The sequence below is a fragment of the Apostichopus japonicus genome, chromosome 7 (assembly GCF_037975245.1).
Source record: "Apostichopus japonicus isolate 1M-3 chromosome 7, ASM3797524v1, whole genome shotgun sequence".
Taxonomy (NCBI): Eukaryota; Metazoa; Echinodermata; class Holothuroidea; order Aspidochirotida; family Stichopodidae; genus Apostichopus; species Apostichopus japonicus.
This window is the reverse complement of record NC_092567.1, coordinates 18,329,665-18,354,804: the sequence shown is the minus strand read 5'-3', so window position 1 is coordinate 18,354,804 and position 25,140 is coordinate 18,329,665. Positions and strand designations below refer to the sequence as shown.

Sequence of the window (25,140 nt, the reverse complement as noted above, 5' to 3'; positions counted from 1 at the left end):
GCTGTCGGTATTGACCGCAGCTGTATGTACTGACTGAACACTAGTGTCGAATTACCGACGGTAGCAAGCTGTGTGTGTATTGTCTGGAATCAATGGTGGTGTCTAACACTTCTGTTACACCTCATTCGAAACTTGGTCAGATTACCGGCATTAGACGTTTCTGTTTGCGCGAGTCTTCACACCCTTTAAAACATTCCTTCAATATTCTGGACAGTAACCCAACTAATATCATTCATGTTTAATCATAAAACAAACTTTTAAAAAGACTAAGCACTCAGAAATGACTCGGACCATTTTTTTAATATTGTTCATTTCATTTAATACTTGTAAAGAAGAGCTTAAAACAAACAGTATAACAACAAGACTTGTCCAGGAAATTGTGTTACTAAGTCTCCGTCTGCCAACCCCACCCCACCCCCCTCCCCCGACGTCGCACAGAAACATTTCCTAATTATGATCAGGAAGATAACCTGTCAAATCTCTGTTGCAAATGCTTTTGGATGAAAAAAAAAATGAAATTTTTGAAAATTACAATCTAACCCACAACTTAGTACAAACTTTGCAGACTTCCTTTATAAGCTACACCCCTGACCTTTCTTACATGTGGACCCAAATGTTCAATTCAGTGTCACCCTTCAATATTAACAATTCTTGGAAACCACAAGGTATTAATTAACTTATGTGAGTTTCATCAGGTAGGCCAATTCCAAATATTTACAAGATGTTGCATAACTCAAACTACAAGTTTAGACATTGGCCTGGGAGAGAGTATGAAATCCTTATCCACCATAGATCATGCCCACGAAAGGTATGCAAAAGCAAACATTCAACATTTCTTTTAAAAACCATAAGCAAACATTAAAACTGCTTATCTACTCCAGTTAAGATAGTAACTCTTCTAACTTTTACGGAAAGAAATTGAACAGACTATCAGTATTTATGACAAAAAGTCCCGAAAATTCTGTAGAAAAAACAAAAACATTATGGAACGTATTTTAACATCTACCAACCACCAGAGTGTTGCCATCAATTGTTACCACGAAAATTTACAAGAAAGATCATATTGGTTTAAGAAAACCAACATCACAGTACACTAACACCTCTCGATAACCTGATACTGCACCCTTTTGATACCCCCCCACCCCCTCCAAATATTAGCATACTTCAACAGCTAGAAGTTTTCAAAAAGTACATTTGGAAATTCTTTGATCCTCCATATTGTTTCCAGCCATTGTGGAGTGTCACCGACATTTCGATGTATCAGTAATGCAAAACTATTTCAAGAATAAAGATGGGGCAGGGGTGGGGAGGTTGAGTGGGTGTAGGCATGTTAAAATCTGAGCCTCTGTGACCACTTTATGGCTTTCTAGCATATTTGGAGCAATAAAGATGGTGTCTGGATTAAAGAAGCAACAAGTTTCTCTTTAAATACAATAGAGTACATATGTTAATTTGTCATGAAACGAACAGTATCCTGTGCTACTTCTTCCACAGAGTACGAAAAACCTTCTAACAAGCACAGAAAGTCACAATAAGGTCAAAAGAGTTGCTCTTCATGAGAAATGAGGTGGTGATTTTGCAAGTAATGAAATATTAAAGAAAATCTTTTAACAAAAAGAAACCTTAATTCAGTCAATGGGTTATTATAGTTTATTGGTCTCTCCTATGCCGTCCACCTTTTCCCCTCAGCCCTACCCGACTCCTTAAAAGTGACTAGGTCATATTGATTCATCATGTATCAAAACAACCAGAATCAGTCTTCTCTATGATCAATTTTGCCTACAGATTTGATCGACCATCTGAAGGGGCAGGCAACGATCATTCTTTTACTAAAAATTCGGCAAAACGGTTCCTGTATGTTTTACTTGCATTGCACACAACAGGAAAACATCATTTTTCTATCAAAATTTCAACTTGCTGCTAACAGAAAATCCAAGTTAAAGCTTTAAAGCGTTAAACCTCTTAGTCCGACTTTGGCAACAACGTACAATGATGGAATATGTGCCTCACGTCAGCAAAGTCTTATGGGTTCAAAAGGGTCCATTCTGACTTACAATTACATATTTGGTCAAACCCACGATTATCTTAACCACAATCATAGAATAACTACAGGAAAGAAAATAATAACGATCGATTCAAAGACGCTGTACAATAAAAAGTTAGGGGGGACGTCACTCTAGTCCCCATTGTCTTCATGTTTGGGGCTTAGGCTGTGGGATCGAGACCTAGACTTTGACCGGGTCTCTCTCGGGGAGGTTCCATTCTTCTGAGGAGTCGCTTCTCTCTGTGGGCTGTCGTTTCGAGGTGATTCAGGACGTGGTGATTTCGACTTTGACCGGGATTTCGATCTTGATTTAGAATGATGAGACCGTGAAGCTGACCGGGACCTTGAACGAGACTTTGACGGAGAGTGGGTCCTGTGCGAAATCACAAAATAAGACAGAATGTAAAAATGCATTGTGGTTTCCATAATGAAATAACATGAGCAGTTTTCTTCATGAATCTTTACGTAACGTATAGTGAGGGTGTACAACATACTTGAAGATTATTAATACAGTGAAAAGAAACTTGATCTGACAAACAATAAATTCACAATGACACAGGCTGTCCTGAAATGACCATTGGCCTCAACAAAAGGCTTCTTGTACTAAATGTGATAGAGACATCACATATTGTGTAAAACATGGTTTTCACAATTTGACCCACAAGGAATTCAAACGACCACTGACCTCCGCCCACAACTCTAGGCTTCTTGTACTCAATGTGGTACACTTACATACCAAATAGGCGATCTGTCCAAGCTTCTTATGTGATATTATGTTTAAAAAGTTGGGTTAGTGTAGAGAGACAGGTAAGAGGGGAGTGAAGTAAATGTTTGGCATTTGTTGACTTCAAAGGAACTTTGACCTCCACCAAAAGCAATAATAGGGTCCTTAAAATTGATAAGGTATATCTACAATCCAATTATGAGGTCCAAGGTCCAACATTTGCTTCTTGCAATATCTTGTTTACAAGGCTTTCGCGATTTGACCAGTTGTCCCCAAATGTCCTTTGACCTCCACCAAAATCAATAGTATTCCACCAACCCCCGCCCCCCCCCCCCCAACCAATTAGGGGTACCTCCCAATCAGAACTAGCCTCCTAGGCTGAGAATTGAAGAGCTGGTTTTCACTTCCACGAATGGATGGGACAGTGTAACAGGAACACCCAAAGATTCATAATATGGCATCACAATATTATGTGTAGTTATCTAGCTACATGACCAATCAATCAATCGGATGAACAAGTCGGACTCACCTGCGACGGCGCTCGTGGGAGCGACTCCTGGATTTGCTTCGTCTTCTCCTTGAGCGAGATCTACGATACAAAAATTTTGGATATTTTTGAATTCATAAATGACCAGACACATTTGACAAAACCCAGGAAAATAATGTTTTGTCCTAGACCTATGCAAATAAAATTTATGGTCATGTTGAACCAGTTTTCTTTGCTTACAAACCTGAGCAAGCCTTTCACATGTATCCTAAAGAGAGACAGGCTCAGTGGCATTGTACCAAAACATCATTCCTCCACCAAACTGTGGCCAATCAATTGTTTACCAAAACTAGGCAAAAATATTCCATTTGACAGAATACTTGCTATGAGAACGGTGGGGTAACCTTTCTTTGCTTTTTATTTTTTGGCCAACCTCATATCACTTAGATAGCTCACTACACATCAAAGTATATTCAATATTCAACATTGACCTTTCAAATTTGCAGAAGTTTTCTAATTGCCAGGAATCATGTCATGGGAACTCTCTTAAATTGTCTCCTTTGTTTATTTCATAATGCTGTCATTGAGGGCCAGATGCAGATCCAGGGAGGCAAGGATGTGTAGGCTATAACCCTCCCACAACCCCAACCCACCTTAACAACCCCCCCCCCCCCCAGAAATGAAGTAAAAAGTAGTCATTGGCACAACCTTGCCTGTAGACCTAATTTATAACTTACTTTCACATCAATCTAAAATTTCAGGGACGACACCACAGGGTTCTCCTTTACGGTTGTGGGTTTCAATGACCCCAGGGCCATCCCCCCCCCCCCGAGGGCTCTTGATCAAACCTGACTGAACATATTCACATTGGAATTTCCATGGAACCAACAAGAATGTGGAACATTCCCTTACCTGCTTCGACTTCGGCTTCTAGAATAGCGACGTCTGGGGGACCTGGCAGGGAAAGTTAAAGTGAGAGTGGCCTTACCAAAAAAATAAAAACCAATACACACATAACTATATATGTGATGAAGAACTACACCTTCCCAACTTATATTGAAATCTTAAACTTTAAAGTCAAGGCAAAACCTTTTTACAATTTTTGTTCTTGAGGAAACACATTTGACCCCCCCCCCCCTCTCAAAAAAAACACTCCCAGCATTTACTTTTAAGATCCTTCTCCACTCCCCATTAGGAAGCTATTATCGATTTGTGCAATGCTGACAACATTATAAACACACCCCAACAATAATTATTTGCCCTTAGAAACTATTGCCTCCATCAGGAAGTTTACTTTTTGAATGAAAAGGATGGAATTCAAAGCCACCAAACACAGAGCTGTATATTTAGATTAAGCAAACAACAGTTGCTTAGTCTAAACCTGACTATGAGTATCAAATTCTGCACCAGATCAGAGAGATTGGACCAAATGGCCATCCACCTGACAATTTTTAATTTCCTCCTTTTTAAAGGGATATTCTCTTGGTAGACAATCTAATACTTATCTTCTCCATACAGAATGCTATGAGAAGTTTGGCTTAGACTTCAAGCATTGTGAGGATATTTGTTAAGCAAATCAACTTCAACCGTGACCAGAATAACCCCTATAAAAGCCATCGCTATGCTTTACACTTTGATTGGGTTGTGCTGCAAAGCTACATCTCTCACCCAAGTTTGTAATTTGAACTGAAAGTGAATTGCTCGTACATACAGAGTTGCTCTGTGTCTGTCTACATTTATGGAACACATCAATTTTAGGAGTTGACATGAATTTGACAACTTGTGGCAAACCCCACCAAAAAATTCCATTTTCCATTTTCAACAAACGATAAAGTGGTAAATCTAGTCTAGTAAATTAAGTCCCAAAACTGCAACAATACGATGATGAATGGGCTACTTGCCATTTAGTGGTGAAACAACGGGCAGCACCTAGGAAAGGTTGGCATCTCTGTAATACCAGCCATCCCAGGCTTGATTCAGTGGAGAACTTAACATGTTTGACAACCAAGATTACCCTCTAAGGATACCGATGAACCATTAAACATTTGACCGTGTCGAAAAATATCTCAATGTAACATATATGGGATAACAACAGACATTGGAGGTTACCATGTCACAGAATGTCCAGAGAGATAAACGAAAAATTTTGCCCCCAACTTATTTTGTGATCTCTTGAACTTCTCTTCAAATGTATTACACCCACGATTGATGCCAGTGGTACATGTCAACTCCATTTTAAAACTGATCCGTCCCCTCTAAATAAAAACAAATCCAGTTGAAACATGTGCAATTGATTTGTTTGGATTTTTTTTTTTTTCGTTAAGTGCAAAAAAACTCTAACATGCTTGAAACCAAACCAAAGCCACAGTAATAAAAAAAAACTTTACCTTGAGACTCAACTCCCGAAAGTATCGGTAACATAGATAATATTACGATAGTCTCTATGATTATTATTATTATTATTCTACAACAAACCTTTAAGAAGGAAACATGGAAAATGTTTCCTATAAGCTTACACACTGCAGAAGGGTTTTTCGCAAAGGCGATGTGGTGCTGTCGAATTTTGTCACTGACCGATGGTCTCTTTACGGTGGACGTTTTCGGGGTAGAGTTATTTGAAATAGGGATTTCGGTTGACCGCATTGCGAAGAAAATCGAACCAAGGACCATTTGCTTGAAAGATGTCCGTGTAAATTACGGCCAGATTGAAGGTTGTTGGATAAAGATGAGGGAATGTTGATTGGATGATTAAGGTTGATATTGTGGTGTGCCCAAAGTTGATTGGACGAGATGTGGTCATGTGATTGCTGATGGGCAGTTGAGGAAGCGGTTGTGTAGGTTGTTGAAGATTGAAGAACTAAGTGCCCTGGGAAGGCAGCGGAAAACAAAAAATAGTTTCACTTGCAATCTCACTTATGATTAGATCTCACTTAGAAAAGAAAAAAATCTCACTTTATGAATAAAACGCCCCCCCCACTCCTACCTCCACCCCCCCCCCCAAAAAAAGTGGGAAAACACAGGTGACTTTTTCAACTGATCTATGTAGATGGTACGCAACTAATTTGGGAAACATAAATCATATATTTAATCCTCTTTTGAAGAAATTTATGCTTAAAGTCACCACACTAAAAAAACATTTTTTTTTTGAACTTCTGTGAAATATTTGGAGCAGAAACTAAAAAAAAGGAACGCCAACAGAATACTAGACGATAACTAACACAATGAGGATTTGGAACTGAGGGTGAGCGTGTTCATGGTTGAAGTCGATACATTCTCTGCTACTTACGTTCAATGCATAAATCATCACAAAACAAGTACTAACAATAACCTTTGTACTTACAGTGCAGCTGTAAGTTAATGCATGGCTGAATGCTGAAAGCCAGCTGACTAAACAAAATGTCGGATTTTGTGTTTGTTTTGACGGAGAACAAACACTTCAATTGGGAACCAGAGCAAAACAGATTCTCACATAGTGTTTTTTTTGGTTGGGCTAGTACAATTTGTATCCCGAGGGTTTCCCAAATGAATGTTATTCTTGTTTGTACGAATGCATCGGTAGTACCAGTCTGTACACCAGTAAGCTAATATCAACACATACACAGTACTGCAGTTCTATCAGTAGGCGTGGGATGTCCTGTTCAAGATATGAACAATTCTTCCACGTATTCATAACATTTGATAATCTTTGACACAAATCCTGCACACCCAAAAATTCTCCCAAAAAGAACTACTCCCAAAAATTCTGACATAGATCAATTTGGTTATTTTATATAACTACTAAATACCCAAGACAATGATAAAGAAACGGTAACTTTGGAAAGTGGGATGGTTCGAGGATTACTGCTAAGAAGAATGGACAACTACTTTTCTTTCCAAAAAAAGGGGGGGGGGACAAAAAAGGGTTAAAATAACAAGTAGAAGTCCATGGGCTGTTGGCAATGAAGTCCAAGTCAGGAATACAGGGAGCTCTTGGGTCAACTTCAGCATGATACCTCGTGGAGAGAGGGTACCACGCACCTGCGAGCTGCCGGATGAGTCATCTGCCCTTTTGTCGGTGGCGCCACATGTGCCCAGCCATGCCAAAAAAGCAACTTGGGAGTCCCCACTGGATACAACATTATATTGAGATGCAGTTGAATCTGAAACTGACATGTTTAGATGCTTCACGGGAAGCAAAATTATCTCTACGAAGGAAGACAAAGAGCGGACCGAAAGACACCAAAGTTGCCGTTTAAAATTCAAAGCAACTGCTGTTGTCTTTGTGTAGGTAGCTACGAGAATTAACAACCACCAAATTAGCTGCAAAAACTTAACAAAATTCTACACATATTTTAGCGGCCACAGTGTTTGCAAAAGTATCCAAACAATTTTACGTCGAGTTTTGGAAGTACTGATCAACCGACACATTGTGAGTCGATACCATTATTTTCTTTATCCTGACAAAACCTACGGTATGACTTGCCTTGGAGTAATCAAATTTTATACATATATATATATATATATTTATATATATAAATACATTTCATTTGCAGGTACATGAATATTCATGACAAACCACATTGCCATGACAACATATAAACTCAAGCTAAAAGTAGCTTACCTGTCTCTGTATCTTCCTCCGTATCTTCCGTAACTACCTCCATCTCTACTGCTGCCCCCTCCTCCACCCCCAGAGCGGGACCTGCTCGGGCCTCCGAAACGGCCGTGGCGGGATTCACCCGACGATTTTTCCACCAAAACACGTCTCCCACAGATCATGCTGTGATGGAGAGAAAAGAGACGTAATAAAGTAGCTCCTATGCCTTGGAAATAATCTGCCTAACCATATCAAATTTGCAAGCTCTGTTAACATACATTTTTAATTAAGCAACTTTTGTTTTGATTTCAGAATTCCATGTTACTAGCTTTGTAGTTAGTCTGCATATATTGCTTTGAGCTGGTAACTGTTTCTGGATAATGGCACAATATAAATGTCATCATTATTAATTTGATTCTTATTATTATAATTACACAGCATTATGTGCTCTTGAGATCTATGTAGATTACTGGAATTTATCAGTGTTGATTTCAATTTGCTTATTTCTAATGCAACATCAGTTTTGCTCAAAAATGTGTACCCTTTGCCTTACTAAGTTTATGAGTGAAAGGTCTGTACATCATACTGTTGAGTAGAAATACCACAGTGATTCATGTACTGAAACACAGACACTAATTAACCCTCTCTAAAGGTGGACTCCAAACGACCTACAATCAACTAGTGAGCAAAACTATTACCATACTTCAGGTCAATGACTTTCATCCACGTTACATATTTCTGCATCTAATATTTTCTTGAATCAACAGCCTGCTCCAGAGAGATACTGTACCTGTTGTTAATGTATTTGACTGCACAGTCTGCATCGTGGCCGTTTTCATATTCAACAAATGCAAACCCCGGGGGGTTTCTTGCAACCCAGACGTTTCGTAGTCTACCGTAACGACCAAATTCAGTTTCCAATTCTTGCTTGGGACATCTGGGCCCCAGATTACCGACGTAAATTTTGCAGTCAAGGGGACCTTTGTCTCGGTAATGTGCTGCCATCATCGCAATTTCTTTGTAATTGAACTCACTAAGTTTATCTGCAGATGAAGGATTAGAAAGAATATATGAGAATGTTCGAGAAGTTACTTGAGAGAAATTACAGCTTTTGTCAAGTTGTATATTAGCTTAACTAAACAAATTGACCGAAATAGAAAGATTTGAGAGGTGTACACACCTAAACTTGGCCTAGTATTTACGTAACAAACGCTTTGATGAATCCCTTGTTCTTTATGTTTTACACTTTGTTGGTAGCCTAGGCTGTCATTGGATTAACATATAACATATGTACCAATGATGTTTCTGCTTTGGTATTGTACTACTACTACTTAGCCTTGGTAGGCTACATAGGAAAGTTGCAAAGCTTACAATACAGCACAATATTGTTTTAAATGTTAGAGGTACCTATGATCTCTCATTTTGGCTTAATGATTCAGCAAAGCTGATTATTAGTATTAAATGTATTCTTTAGGTCAACACGAAAAACTGGTTATGTCATGGCTAGGCCCAAGATGATAAATTGTACAGCTTCTATTCAAGATTTGCCGACAGTTACCTAAAAAAAGTGCTCTGAAATTGTAGCACATATGAGAGTCAGAAATATATGGCCTAGTTGCCTTGACTTATGCAACCTTTGGCTATTTAAGTGCGGCCGAGCCTACCACACCTTTCCATCAAGTGCCACTCTAGCCTAGCCACATATACTGACTGCGTTGCAGCAAACGCCATTATTCACGGTCTATTTCCGTATTAGTTCTACAAACATGCTAGTTTGCTGGGACATGTAAGGGTCGCATTTAATAAATTGTTCCACATAAATACTTTGATATACTAATACCACTTTTTGCGGTTAATTTACCGTCATGAGTTGAGAAATCGGTTTTTCTGGTTCTTCTCCTCCCTTACGCAGTGTCTGTATCAGCGTGCTTTGGTGATTTGCGCTTATCTAGCTAGCGAAACAAAGTGTTATACATATTCATCAGCGTTACATGACGTAATATTCCCTCACTTGACAGAGTTTTTAGCGCCACCAATTTTCATGATAAGACTAGCAAAAAGAGAGCCTCAATCCACTAGTTTTTGGATATCAGGGAAATTATATGATTTCGTTCTTTCCGCTGAAATGTTCGCACTAAACTAAGACAATGGAGCAAACGTTTGCCACAATTCCGACATGCTTTTTTTTATATGTAAAAGATATAAATCATGAAAATGATTTGGTCGACAATTCTTTCAATCGCTTATATAGTTAGAAACTCGCTGGTCGAAGTATACTGAAGAACAATATTTTAATTTCATGTTGTATACTATCACCGAATATACAACCGTTCCTACAAATATTTCCAAAAAAAAAACTCAATGGAATTTTAATACTGTTACAAACTGAACAAAAGGAGAAAAAATAGAGCCCTACCAACACACCTACATCTGTTAATATGTACGCGTACGGTAAAATATCATGAAACTTTCCATTTATATCCGTAAAAATTTGTACCGCGTCTCTTATTAGATCTCTGGATTTAATTAACACTATTTCATATTTGATTGTGCTCAAATTCCAGGGGTGAGGGGACAATAACTGAAGGTACTTAAGTAATTTTGGAATGTTGAAGACCGTTGAAAAAAAAACAACGTTATTTGTGCAGGCTGCATTTCCTTGCAACTTCAAAGTTTACAGAAATGCCTCCCTAAAAATAAATGAGGCTCATCGATTTAAGAGGCTGGTCTACTCTCATGTTTATACTTCCATTGTGCAATACAAAGACCATAAGTTCAGTTCCTCAGGTGAAACACAAAATTCAGTAGGAAAGCAGGGTACTTTTATGGCCTTCAAATAGCACGTTCATAATGCATTAAAGGCATTGAAAACTCGCCCCAAACCGCGTGCCACGCTCTGAGAAAGTTAACTTTCCATTGCTTGGAAGTGACGTTTTGGGCTTGTCGCTACAAAATGCAGACAGTAATAGACCGGCAGCCCAGTGCACTTTGATCAAACGAACGAGGTACCAATATCTGAGTATTGGAACATTTGTGGGAAAACCCAGTATATCCAAAAGTGGATGTCTGCCGTGGTCGCTCTGCTGCATGTGGCCCCCTGGGGCCGGTTAAAGGGGGCCCAAAAATGCATCTGATCAAACGAACGAGGTACCACTTGAAACCAATGTCAACTTAATGTATGAATGCCACATAGTACTGAATGGCCCATGCCAGACAAGTTTTCTGCTGCAAAGTGCCCGCCAGACGCCCAAGAAGGGCCCCTAAAAATGCATTTGTTCAAACGAACGAGGTACCACTTGAAACCAATGTCAACTTAATGCATGAATGCCACAAAGTACTGAATGGCCCATGCCAGACAAATTTTCTGCTGCTAAGGGCCCGCTAGACGCCCCCAAATATGGCCCAAATGCCCGTTAGCGTAGCATTGACCCAGATTAAATATGCAAGGTACCACTCAAAATCGGTTTGGAATGTTCGGGTTGATCTTACAGACTATGTTGTTCATATGAGCATATAAAGGAACATGTTTTGGTTGAGTTATTATAATTTATGAAGCAATGAGTTAACATCAACATTTAGGCCTGCACTGGGGAGCTGACGTCATGATCAATTTAACCTTAAAGGAGCTTTCCAGAGGCATTCTAAAGCTTAAACACCGGAACAGCTATATAAATAACTGCATGGATATAACTCATTGAGAATTTAAATATTCCCAATATACGAAAAATTTGACATTTCATTATTTATTTCTGGTTGAGTTTTTATAGTGTATGAAACGATGAGTAACATTAACATTTAGGTCTGTACTGGGGACCTGGCGTCATGATCAATTTAACCTTAAAGGAGCTTTCCAGAGGCATTCTAAAGCTTAAAACCGGAACAGCTACAGAAATTACTGCAAGAATATAACTCATTGAGAATTTAAATATTCCTCATAAACGAAAAATTTGACATTTTAAGGTATAGTCAGTATTGGCCCCCAATTATAGCACGTAATAATTGCTCGAAGTTTTAAAAAAGGACGTTCCTGGAGGTCTTTACTCTCCAACTTGTTCTCAGACATTTTAAGTAACAGACAAGATGACTTAATCTCAAAGTTAGGAAGTTTCCTCGAAGGTTGTTATAAAAACTGGCGTGCTCCCAACCCCTATATGGGAATTCACTTCAACCAACCCACTGTCACACCCTCAGGGCAATGTGCAACATTTAAAACTTGCAATAGACAAATGTAGATAAAATGACAGGAATAATAACAAACTGTTCTCTCCAATTTGAGTTCCAAAAGGCAAATTATTGTCGCAGTGCTTCAACTGTCCTGATCTTCCTAGGAATTTTGCCAAGTTCAATTTAGATCCCCCCCCCAATTACCACAGGCGCATAGCCAAGGGGGGCAAAGCCCCTCCTTGAGCATATAAATATTTTTTTAAATGTTTTTATGATATCGCTAGTAATTTCAAAAGAGAAAATGCTAAGATGCAACTTTAAAGGCCTGGAATGTGCCATTTCCAGCGATCTGGGAGGTATTTTTAGCCAAAATTTTCTTGTACGCTTCGCGCCAACCGTGGTGGCGCTAGCTTAGATAGTTTGCAATGCCGTATCTACGGCTCTGATAGTTTGTCTACATTTTCGCCTCTCCCTTGGCAAATTCCTGGCTACGTGCCTGCATTAACATCAACTAAGTTACCCTTCAAAAGCACTTCCTCTCACCACAAAAGACTTTAGACTTCTTCACCAGTGAGTGATAACTTTTGGCCTCCTGACTTCAAGTAAGAAGAAGCCAACCATTCTTTAAGACCAAAGAAAATACACTAATAATAACAATGTAGACTCAATGTATTTACAAACGAGATAAAGACCACATTTATTAAAACCGGAAACTTGAAAGGAATCTGCCAAACTCCCCACCCCCCCCCGAAAAAAAAATGAGCCTAGAGCATGTAAGAAATCATATTCTTCTGAGTATGCACATCCATTAGATTATTCATGTAACACTGCATCACAAGAAACATTATACATATTCATGAAACTGATATGGTAATTAGTAATAACAAGGAAAAGAAATACTAGCACCGGGTTGGGACAAAGTTTTTTGTACTGCATTTTCATATCCCACTTGAAAGCATTTCGTACTGACAGTTTCAAGTAAGATAATGGTAGGAATCCATCCTACTGTCAGTACGAGTGCTTTGAAGCATGATATGGGAGGACAGTGTAGAGTGGTTTTAGCATTAGAATAGGACAAAAGCTTAGGAACTGTTCATACTGTCAGTACGAGTGCTTTGAAGCATGATATGGGAGGACAGTGTAGAGTGGTTTTAGCATTAGAATAGGACAAAAGCTTAGGAACTGTTCATACTGTCAGTACGAGTGCTTTGAAGCATGATATGGGAGGACAGTGTAGAGTGGTTTTAGCATTAGAATCGGACAAAAGCTTAGAAACTGTCCATACTGTCAGTACGAGTGCTTTGAAGCATGATATGGGAGGACAGTGTAGAGCGGTACTAGCATTAACAGTGTAGAGTGGTTTTAGCATTAGAATCCGACAAAAGCTTAGGACCTGTTCATACTGTCAGTACGAGTGCTTTGAAGCATGATATGGGAGGACAGTGTAGAGCGGTACTAGCATTAACAAGTTTTCTAAACGGCGGATCAGAGCTACCAGCTTTTACAAAGGTAATGTCTGCTCCCCTTCATATATAACTGGCTGTTCCCCTCCACACATTCATTGCTGCTCCCCCCATACATAAATTGATGTATTTTGGTAACTTGCCTCACAATTGCAGACATTATCTTGCTTCTGCAACCCTCAAAGAAATAAAAGAAAACTATGCCTGCCAAACAGGATTTCTTGGCCAACTGAGCACCGTTGGTAACAGAATGGAAATTGGATTGGTCACTTCCGTATTAATCACTGTAGTCTTATGTTTCCCCGACAAGGGTGCACTAAATAGGCTAGAAATCGAGTCGATCTGAGGCTACCCAACAAAGATATTTGACGTCCAAATCACGCAGGTACTTACTAACTACTTTACTTTTCTTTTCACAATACCCAAGCCTATAGGATTCCATTGGTGGTGCTTATAGGTCATCGGTGTGCTAAAACTGCTAAGAAAAAAGTCAGAAACTGGTTACTCGCTTCAAAACTTTTAACAAGCACTCGAACACCCCTTGGACAGAATTACCTCGGGTAGGGAGAGGCCCAGGAGATAGTAGGGGCAATTTCTACATAACGTTTAAGCAATATAAACGACATATACACCAATCACCATCAGAGAAGCAAACACAAACTCTCTCGTGATGAGAGAAGCCTATTACCGAGAATAACGGGCAACCTACTCTCTCGTTATACTTTACAAAAAGTAAGTGGCAAAATTTCCATGAAAGATTAACACTGCCACAACTATAAAGCTAGAAATGTAAAGATAATTAAATGGAGATCAAATATGACAGGAAGTCCTTAAACTAAATTGGTGGAAAAAAGAAAAGAAAAAGAAATTGCTATATCTTCAAAATCATGAAACAAAAACAAGAATAGAAATTACAATAAAGGAAAATAAAGAAGCCTCTCATAATGAGAGAAGCCCTTACACCAAGAATAAAGTGAAACCTACTCTTTTGTTATATTTCCTTTACCACAAAAAAAAAAAAAAAATAGTGACAAACTTCCAAGCAGGATTTCTGGGCTGGATTAGACGTTTTCAATGACACAACAGGCATTTTCGTTCTTTTGGGCTCTTTTTCTGCATTACGGCATTAGTATGAAAAACAGGCCGTAATTTCACCTATGCAGCTTTTTGGCGACCCTACGACAGTTCTCAAACAGTACGGTAAAACCTGTAATGACTAATTATGTCTTCCTAGAAGTTTACTTTTCCATTTCTTTGGCAACAAATGTCATAGAAGAAGACCTCATTTGGTAATGTAACATGTCTTTGTCGTTTATGCCTTATATCACTATCATAGTCTAGACGTTGATCCAAACCCCTAACCGATTCCTACTTCTCAATATTAGGGTCCTACCACTTCTGTCGGGAAAACATTTTCAAGTAGCCGCACTCGGAGACAAGTCTGCGAACATCCTTTCGAAGTCAATTGAGACATGACAAATTAAAGTACGGTAGTTCTGTGTTCAGCTGAATGTCCATAGCAACCACTCTGTGATGTTTTCCCCAGACAAGAAATTAGTAAAAAAAAAACCAACAACGATTGAACTAGTCCTGGTCGTAACTTCTGCCGGCACCTTTGTAGGGCGAACGGGATCGGGATCGACTGAAAGAAAACACGTAGAGACAAATTTTGAGGGAAGGTCACAATTTTATGCTGACAAAAACTATAAAAACGTTTGAATTACCACTAGCAAAATGAGAAAAGAAAACAACAGCTCTAGAAGCTGATAAATATAAATGAAATACCTGCGGCTACGACGTGCAGCAGGAGACCGGGACCGGGAACGAGATGGTGACCTCTTGCGCTCATACGACCGTGACCGTGAACGAGACCTTTATCAGAAAGAGATCAAAAAAAAAAATTCTTTTAGATGAGAATGAGGAATAGAGACATCTTTGGGCTGATACCATGGTGATGAGATATATGCTCAAATTGCCTTATAAAATTACTAACATTTTAAAAAGGAAGAAAAAATGTATTGCTGATAAGCTTTGCCATAAACAAATGCTTTCAAAGATCTACCTTTTTAGCCTAAGATATACTCATGTCGAATTTTGACAACTGGTTAACATTCAGTCACTGAACTATCCATGTATATGAGATTGATAACCATGTTATATACTTGGGTGGGGCTATTGCACAATGACATCTATCTATCAACAGATGACACATTAAAAGACTTTTCTTTCTTTAGCTTATTATGTATTGACCTAAAATCACAGGCATATCAAACTTATGATTCATGCATATTCATGAGTCTGTATATAAGAACAATGAATAAAAAAAGACTTCAAGCTTTCATGTAGAATATTGTACACTCCAATTATCTGTGATGGTTTAGGTGCTTCTTTGCACTAGTAAGACCAGCTGGGTCAAAACAAATTTGAATGCTAATATTAAGCAGTAGATTTTGCCATGTTAAATAAGAGGATATCTAACAAGGATATGGGAATACAAGTCCAGAGGACTTTGAGCCTTAAATTGTGAACTGCTTTTGTCCTTAAAGAAAAAGCAACTACAAGGCAACCAACCAACTCTCATTTCATATTGCTATATACCCTGTCAAACTGAAATTTGAGGATCACAGCTAAAATCTAGCATAAGAAAACGACTGGATTCTAAAATCTAGCAGTACATTTGATTTCGAATACTGGTACCTTGACGATGATGCTTTCAAGGTTTGTGGAAGGTCGAGATGCTGGGAGATGATCTAAGCGTGACAAGCAACGATAGATGCACTCCCGATCGGATGATGCTTTTATTGGTGCAAACAATTTAAAACAGCCAATCAGAATACTGGACTTTTGCCAACGCATATTGCAATTTCTGGTTGACAACATTTGCAGACAACACCAGCAGTTGGTAGTTGACACGAGCGGCAGACTTGCACACCCGGCCTGGCCGTTACGACAAGGGGCGGTCAAAAGCTGATCGCATTTTCGAGGAGATGATCACATGATGGGGCTCATGATGTTCACATGACGGGGGCTGTGATGTTCACATAACCAGGCCCTTGATTAGAAACATGTTGGTGTCATACTCTGCCAAAAACATGTGTGCAAAAACGAGCTGATCTAGGTGACTAGTTGATTAATACATCTGAAAATTGAGTAAGTAAAAGAGTGTCATTTGAGGATAACTCATCTGATATGGAGAGATCAAAAATGCCATCAAAATTGACCAAGAATTTCCAGTTACCTGTACTGGGGAAGAATTTCCTACTCCTGGATTTCACACTGAAGATAGGTAGGTGTAGGTAAAAGGGGGATGGGGGGGGGGCCCAAGAGGGTTACAAATCGAGAATTCTTCCGGTGAAGTCATTGAATATAATTTCCATGAATAAACTAAGAACTGAATTATAAAACTAACCTTTTAAGTCCTGAGGTGACACTGTCATGTTTTATGATTTTTTTATGTTAATTTTTCCACAGAACATTTGGAGGTCTAGGAATTAATTGATCGTATAATATGGACGATGAAAAAAGGCTTGGTGGTTGAATACACATCTCTGCATGAATTTGTAGGGAAAAATGTATCAATTTTTGGGTTTACATTTAAAACAATACTGCTGCATGCTATTAACCTCATGAAAATTTACCATCCAATGGACGTGTCCTTTCGGGAGCTTTGAAGTTTATAAAGACCGATCCACGGAGGGATGAAGAAGGAAAGATTGACACGAGAAGAGGATATACATATCAGGTTAAAATACCAGAGAGTTGTACGCTGGCTTTCACTAACCTAGAATATCTCTTGCCCGGATAGCGGCCTCTACCACGTCTCCCTTTGCACTCCCTAGCGAGGTGACCAGGACGTCCACACTCGTAGCACAGTTGACCTCTGCTGCGCGAGCCACCGCCTTTTCTGCTTTCTCCCGATGAGAGCTGGACCCTCACCCTTCTCTTGCAGATAATCCTGAGACGAACAAGAATGCCAAAAAATGCATTGGTGGTTTCAATGATGTAACATGAGCAGTTATCTTCATGAATCTGACGTAATGTACAGTTAGGGTGTATAACATACTTGATCAGGTTTTTCCCAGGAAAATGCCAACCCTGATATTTGGAACAACTCACGCACATGTGCGGTAGGCTTTTTGAGTGGACTACAAAGTGACCCAAAAAAAGGTATGCTAAAATCTCCAAAGTTTCAAAACTAACATCATCAGGTTTTTAGGAGTGCCACGTTTGCATGTTGTTACATAGTAAGTTTGTGACAAACTTTGTTTGATATCACCAAAAATATTTCAAGGTTAAAAAAAAAAGCATTAGACTTGCAGAATCTGCTATCCATCTTTAAACCTTGGTGTAGCAATTGGCTCATTTTGTGCGAGATGCGATGCCGGACCTATTATTTCTGGCTACTCAAGAGGGATGATTTGCACATTTCATGTACAGATAAGCAGCTACAAAGGATATTACAAGGACACCCTAGAAACAACCGTTTTTTTTTAATGTAAACTAGAGCGTCTTTTTATAGTGGTATTTGCCTGGAACATTACAGCACTGTAGACACTCGTAGCAGCTCCTTGATGTCAGTTTTGTTCCGTAAAGTTCTCGGAATTATTTGAGGTACATTCGTCAACAAATTTGAAGAGAGCACTCGCCGCAGCAACTTTAGATTTTCGTCCTTAAAAATTTAACTCTGTTCTACGTCTGTCACATCTGTCTCTTGGTCGGCATTTTTTGTCGCTTGGCCTAGATGTAGATATTTTGGAGGATATGTAACGACCGTGGTAAACTTGAAGGGCACAGGGAACATATTTCGTAAATTCTCGTCCTAGCCTGAAAAAAGCTTACTTCTGATCCAGATTTTCGACGGCATCTGCCGCGTCGTTGTGATCCTTAAACTCGACGAAGGCGAAGCCGGGAGGGTTTCTGGCCACCCAGACATTCCGGAGAGTGCCAAACTTTTCAAATTCATCCCATATCTCATATCTGTTTGCGTCTTCTCCGAGGCCTCCGATGTAGACTTTACAGTCCAATGGGCCGTAGTCCTTGTAGTGTGCTTTGTTTTCCGACATCTTTGTGATAGGTGATAGCAATCAGAAACTGCAGAGATAAAGGAGTGCTGTCATACATAATGGAATATATAATATGTGGTAAGAATGCTCATCAGTGAGGGCTTGAAAGAAGAAAGAGAGAGAGCAGAAAGGGTTTCTTTGCAATAAATTCAAAATGTAACATGGTAGAACATGTATTGTACAGCGTCCCACAAGAGTGACAAGACGTCTCTATTTGAAACCCTGATGTGCCAGCGACGCACAATTCAAGGTGTGACAGGCTCTTTGGCTGTTGTTCTATAGATGTGTTCCCACAGGAACTTCAGGGCAAAGTTTGTATCTGAGAAAAATATTGGCCTTATCAAAGCACTTGCAGGTTTTTCAGTACTGTACATACTTCCCAATGATTTGATCGGCTGGTAGTCAAGAGCTCTGTTTGCTGATATTTTGGCATCTCTGTACTCATAATGTGTCCACAAAGCCCTTTGCAGAAGATTCCATCACTGCTAGTTTAACAAATTATCAGCCTACGGGTTAATTTGCACAATTCATGCCTTCAGGACATTGTATCATATTTTGGTCTAGTGTTAGCCGCCAGAATGATTTCTCCATAACTTGGCTTCAGAAAACGGAACAAACTTCTAGTTGATTGTAAGGTTGCACTAGTTTGCAAACTTGTGCCGAATCTGATCGTTTGTTTTTCAACTGTTTTACCTGAAGTCATTAATGTTTCAATTTTCAATTGTTGCGCATTTAGTACTTGTTCTATCCATGTGCTTCCGTTGGGGTGTTTGCATGTCTCTTTTACAAGTTGAAGTTGAGTTAAATATGATAGCCTGGAGTGAAGGAATCTGTGCCGCGATAATGTTGGCATTTTGGGGGATGGTTGGCAAACAATGGATTGAACAATAACCTTGGACGGGGAGCGGGTATAGAGATTAAAAGAACGGTGTAAAGAAATTCTTAACATTATTCCATCAATAAAAATGAAGTTCAACCAATTCTCTACCAGAAAGGGTAAGAGTATGATGTATTTTAATTTTTTATTTGTAGTCTATAGTTCTTAAATCATCAAGTGCCTCTGTGAGTTTCATACTCCAAAAAACCTTGCATATATTGCACTTGCATCTAGTAAACTGTTTCACACAGTAAACTCCCATTGAGACTCTTCAATAAAGACATTGTGCATCACAATTTGAACTTGTTCAAGTTCAGATTTACTACATCAGTATTGAACCTTTTTGTAACATAAGGCTAGGAATTACTAATAGTAATACTAGGCTAGGCCTATAATATTATACACTGTAGGGTATGCTCGTTTTGGGGGTATGTAGGACGGTTACCAACTGGGGTTGATGAGTAGTTTGCCACAGTTCAGTGTAATTAGAAAGGGCAAACAAAGAGAATGAAAGACACATAGCCTAGCCTATAATCATTCGCAACTTTGTCTAAAAAGAACAAAGTGGCTATTCTTACGACTAGTCGTAAGAATAATTCCCTTTTGCGCATGCGCAGTTGCTATTTTTACGACTAGGAGTACTATTTTTACGACGAGAAGCAACAATAATTTCCGGTTAGGGTTAGGTTTAGGGTTGGATTGAGGGTTAGAGTTAAGGTTAGGGTTACCCCTACTACATGCGCAGTTGCTTTATTTACTTCGAATTCGCATGAATTCGCCGATGTCGTAAGAATAGTTTATAAATAATTGTTACGACTAGTCGTAAGAATAGCCACGGCCTAAAAAGAATTTCGTCTGGTGAACACGAGAAATTACAGTTTTACCAAACCATACTTAGGCCTAGGCTATCCTAATTTTAGGCGTTACTATTATTGTTAGTACTAAGAATAATACTGATATGTTACTAGTAATTAGCCTAGTGAATTACAATCCTACTTTGTATTTGTAAGTTGTGGTAGTTTGTCCTACAGTAATACTAGTAATAGTATAGTACTGGAACTTGTGGAAGTCTAGCAGCCTACCATGACAGAGGCTATGATGGTTTCAACGGTTTACATTACACCTAAGCCTAACAAGATGAATTCGATGCGGCCGGGTCTTTCACAAATATAACAAGCATTCACCTAAACTGGGCTGCAAAATAACCAGGAACTTGGTCTGGATTGACACACGACAATATTTTTCACAGCTTCGTTCGAGGAAAAGAGTGCTTCACCTTTAACCACTGCTTTGTCTGATTGACAGAAAACCTTGAGCGATTGTTCTTCGATGAGAGTTAGCGTACACAATGCATGGAATAGGCAGCGCTCGAGTGCAGTCTAGTGGCGTACCTATACCGTCAAAGAGCTCTGGTATTATGGAACGCCAATTCATCATCCTTGCAGGTACCACACCACAAGAGCTCAAACGACCTAATGTAATGCCTGTTTTAGCATATTATCAGTTACAATCATTATTATTTGTTTTTGCCTATATGTGAAAGACAGTACGGATGGTGTGGAAATAGGGAGGATTGAAGGTGATATAAACCATGTTAGAAAATCTTTGATTAGATGTTGATATTACTTCGAGCCAGCAGATGGAAAGGTTGGGGTTCCGTACAGTGGCGTCACCAGACTTTTCAGTCGGGGGGGGGGGCACAGGGGGCACCAGCATTTGATGGGGGGGGGGCACTTAGGTGGATACGGATCGCCGTCCTGGGGGAGAGGTCTAAGGGAGGGGGTGCCCCTCCCCTTTGGAAAATTTTCGCATACGGAGGATGGACTAGATGCAAAATGGTGCCACATTTGATGCTAAATTCGATTTGAAGATATCTCCAGAAATTGCTATTTTTGAGGTAATGATTTTAACAATGCGCAGAATTTTGCAGAGGATATGAACCACATGCTGTCGATATTATGCCCATAGGCGTAGGAGCCTCATTTGATTTGGGGGGGGGGGGGCTGTAACGACTTGCCCGAAAAATATAACCAAATTTGTTTCGCGCGCTCCGCGCACGTTCTACATGTTAATGTGCATATCATATAGGCATCCATCAGTTATTACATCACCTGCCAATAACATAAAATTATTTCCGTGTTATGACCCTTCATATTGGTTAGTATAATTGGGGAAGTCGTTACAATAATAATGATAATAATAATAATAATAATAATAATATAAGTTTAACCATTGAAAAACACATTGCAAATTCTTCTTCTTTCAGTAGGTGCCAGTGGCGGAGCTAGGGGTATTGGTCAGAGGGGGGGGGGGGAGAGAATGGTCTGTAGGGGCGCTTTTGACACTATCTAAGCGGAGCGCCACCACAGGTTGGCGCGGAGCGTACAGAAATTTTTGAGTAAAGATACTCCCTAGATCGCCGGAAATGACCCTTTCCGGGCCTTGCTAATTTGCAGATAAATGAAGAATAAATAGGTGTCATCGCCATTTGTCAGAAAATTGCACCAACAAAATGTGAAAAATGTCAATAGGTATTTGAGAGCGCAAAAAAAAGTCAATAATCGCGAATAAGTAAAAAGTGGTATAAAGCTGAAAAGGGCTCCAGCAGTCCATTTGAGTCCGTCAGGGGTCATCGCCCCTCTAACTGTATGGACGCTCTGCCACTGGTAGGTGCCCGAAAAATTCTCAGCATATTGCCCAAATTTTCACCAAGAAATTTGAAAAAAATGCAAATTATTATTCTTTCAGTAGGTGCCCGAAAAAATTCTCAGCATATTGCCTGAATTTTCACCAAAATATTTGAAAAGCACATTGCAAATTATTCTTCTTTCAGTAGGTGCTCGAAAAATTCTCAGCATAGGCCTATTGCCCGAATTTTCACCAAAAATTGAAAAACACATTGCAAATTATTATTCTTTCAGTAGATGCCCGAATAATTCTCAGCATATTGCCGAATTTTTACCCCAAAAAACCCAGAAAAACACATTGCATATTATTATTATTCCAGTAGGTGCCCGAAAAATTCCCAGCATACTGCCCGAATTTTCACCCAAAAAGATTGTTGGGGGGGGGGCTGCAGCCCCCCAGCCCCCGCCTCCTACGCCTATGATTATGCCTAACCCTATCAATAGAACCTACATTTTTTGAATTAATGTGTGCATGACCCCCGACTCCTTTCTTGTCCTTCTCGTTTTCTCCCATTATCTATTAAGATGGCGCGGGTTACGACTTCGATACCCGACGGTCAAGGATAAACTTTTTCATTTTTTCGCAGCCCATTTGAAGAAAATACGAATTACTGTGCTTCTTTGTCCTTATGAAAAACCAACTCAGATGATGGGAGTTGAATATAACAAAATATATTTTTTTTTACCAACCCAAATCTCAGATGGGGGGGGGGGCACTCGGGGGCACTAGGTTTACCAGGGGGACACGTACCCCCTCCCCCCCCCCCCCCTTGGCGACGCCACTGGTTCAGTATGCTAAACTTGCTCCTCTTCTAGCTCAAAATCTACACTGTCAAGATATGGAAATTTGCAAGTGCCATGAAAGGCTAATCTCAGCTATCGCGTGGTGGGTAGAAATGCCAGTTGAAGACTTCGATCTATGCTTTGGCAGGTCTTGAAAGTTATTAAGAGTATAGTGTGTATGTCAATAGAACAATAAATTGTAGTTCGGAAGGGCACAAAAAAGACAGTAGTCTCATCCTTTCAAGGGGGTGGGGGGGGGAAGATGCCATGCCTGTAAGAAGCACATTGTGGTTATACTGTTACGTTACTCACATAGTCCTTATTTATGAGGGAAAAGCAATTATCTCACCAGATAACCACAGTAGCCGACACCATTTCTTGAAATGTTTCTGTGATAACGCTGGACGCAGACAGTAAAATAACTTCAAGGCGAGATATGTGTGTGTGTGTGTGTGGGGGGGGGGGGTGTTTATCAGGTTAACCATGGCAATAGGTGATACATAGTATGAATTATAAGTTTCAGTACATTCATTACTTCTGGAGTAAATGACGGAATTCGGTTGAGAGCGGGGTTGGGGGAAGCGCAGTGGGGGACTCGGCGGAAATTATCCCTGATCTGGAACTGGCTCTCGACAAGTTAGAACACATGCGAACTTTAAACTTTTCATCGAACTTTTAATCGAATACATCTAAATATTAATTAAATATAGGCTATCATGAAATGAAATTGATGTCTGTGTTGAATCGAAATGATTTCTGCATTAAATCAACTTTAGTGTAGATAAAAATGTTACACCCTGACCGCACATGTGCCAGAAGTTAAGTCAGCATGAGAATTTATTCCAATCCTGAGTTTTGTCCACTATGGCAAACGATAATTCTCTACGCGTAACATGTGCTATCGTAGTCTAAACCACCCCAACCACCCCCATTTTTTTAACACTTGCTTTCTTATAACTTTCGCTGTCGGCGCACGACGACGACAGCAAAGTTCTAGTACGAGTGAAACAAGACAAGTAGAATTCTTTTTGCAAAGTTATTAGTATACAACAACACAAGGTCCTGTGATTACAAGTGAGAGTATACGTGTAAGTTTGCACTAGTGTAGATTTCCAAAATGCGCCAGTACGTTTATAATTAGGCTAGTAGGATCGGAGTACAGGTTATTAAATATGCTATTGAGTAGGAGCATGCGCGTGTCTGGAATCATTATAACTATATATCTGGAGATAAACGCTGACTGCAGGTTGCATTTATGTTGGCTGCTTCTCGACATTACCTTTTACAGTTTAATCGAACGAAGTCAATGCTTGTGATACTTGTAAAGTATGGGGTAAGAAAGGGGGTGTATGCATGATATCGGGATGCATGGCGGTCAGGAGGAGGGGGCACGCGGGTCTCTTACGATGAAGCAGGCCCCATTTGCCCTAAGGTTCCGGCATCGTAGTCTTGGCCAAGACGTTAGTACACATTTTTCGTTTCACAAGATACGAGGTCGCTATACTTCCTGTGTCGCCCGAATGGCTTATTGTGTTGTTGCGGTCATTGAATACGAATATTTCGATGGTAACCGAGGGCGTACTTTCAAATCAGTAATAGTATTCCAACGGTAGTGAGCATAACAAATATGGTGGCATACTCCTATTAGCGTCTTTATCAATCCGCCCTGAGTGTTCTCCTATCTCAGGAAAAGTGCCAATTAGGAGCAGGAGAACAATAATTTTTCATATGTTATTAATAAGGATCTGCGTTTTTGTGGCTTGGATGTTAAAGAGCATGAATGGAAGCACATGTGGTGCAAAAATTGAGGTCATTTGAGGCAATTTTAGACTAGTTTAGCCCTCCCAGGAGCAGCGTATACGAAAATTGTTTACGACTGAGTAAAGAGGTTTTCTTACAAGTGACGAAAACTTCAGGCTCTCGTAGCAAAAAAAAGCTCCGTATAGTCATGGTACGGAAAATTGATGGTGCCATGAAAGGCCAACTTGTCAGCTATCCGGTGATGGGTAGCGTTTAGTTAGTGAAAACTTCTATCTAGACTTAGAGACCACATTACTTTTGTGATTTAGTGTGTAAGTCAATGGGGCTTTTAACGGGCGTATGCTATCTGCATATAGCCCGGTAATGCGGCATGACTAAATACATGCATGGCTGCATGAAGGCCTGGCATGGAGGCAATGCTATAGGAAGGTATGACAGGGAGGGGTGGAAGAGGGGATGGGGTGGGAGAGGGGAGAGGTGGAAGAGGGAAGTTGGACGGACGTCCCCGGCC

General features: G+C 39.8%; 2 protein-coding genes across 3 annotated transcripts; both read right to left on the bottom strand.

The window, feature by feature from the left end:
* Positions 1-1,218: 1,218 nt before the first annotated feature.
* Positions 1,219-9,850, bottom strand: LOC139969597 (uncharacterized). Of its 2 annotated transcripts, XM_071974703.1 has the most exons (6): positions 9,693-9,850; positions 8,622-8,874; positions 7,856-8,014; positions 4,168-4,209; positions 3,298-3,357; positions 1,219-2,417 (listed from the first exon to the last, which is right to left on the bottom strand). In XM_071974703.1, the coding sequence occupies exons 2-6, from the start codon at positions 8,837-8,839 to the stop codon at positions 2,177-2,179; spliced, it is 720 nt and encodes a 239-aa protein (XP_071830804.1). In that variant the 5' UTR covers positions 8,840-8,874; positions 9,693-9,850; the 3' UTR covers positions 1,219-2,176. The 2 variants fall into 2 exon arrangements, with proteins under 2 accessions (XP_071830804.1, XP_071830805.1); XM_071974704.1 differs by lacking the exon at positions 4,168-4,209.
* Positions 9,851-13,333: 3,483 nt separating this feature from the next.
* Positions 13,334-20,775, bottom strand: LOC139969600 (serine/arginine-rich splicing factor 3-like). Its single transcript, XM_071974707.1, has 5 exons — positions 20,583-20,775; positions 18,298-18,549; positions 17,240-17,413; positions 15,244-15,330; positions 13,334-15,100 (listed from the first exon to the last, which is right to left on the bottom strand). The coding sequence occupies exons 2-5, from the start codon at positions 18,519-18,521 to the stop codon at positions 15,043-15,045; spliced, it is 543 nt and encodes a 180-aa protein (XP_071830808.1). The 5' UTR covers positions 18,522-18,549; positions 20,583-20,775; the 3' UTR covers positions 13,334-15,042.
* Positions 20,776-25,140: the final 4,365 nt, after the last annotated feature.

Bases quoted from the DNA above. Each gene is read 5' to 3' on its own strand.
- LOC139969597 (XM_071974703.1), bottom strand. From the start codon at position 8,839: ATGATGGCAGCACATTACCGAGACAAAGGTCCCCTTGACTGCAAAATT. The intron at 8,015-8,621 runs GTACAGTATCTC...TCTCCATCACAG, and splicing joins GTCAAATACATTAACAACAG to CATGATCTGTGGGAGACGTG. The intron at 2,418-3,297 runs GTGAGTCCGACT...GATTTCGCACAG, and splicing joins TCCCACGAGCGCCGTCGCAG to GACCCACTCTCCGTCAAAGT.
- LOC139969600 (XM_071974707.1), bottom strand. From the start codon at position 18,521: ATGTCGGAAAACAAAGCACACTACAAGGACTACGGCCCATTGGACTGT. The intron at 17,414-18,297 runs GTAAGCTTTTTT...TGTTCGTCTCAG, and splicing joins GTCGAAAATCTGGATCAGAA to GATTATCTGCAAGAGAAGGG. The intron at 15,101-15,243 runs GTATTTCATTTA...GTTTTCTTTCAG, and splicing joins GCTGCACGTCGTAGCCGCAG to TCGATCCCGATCCCGTTCGC.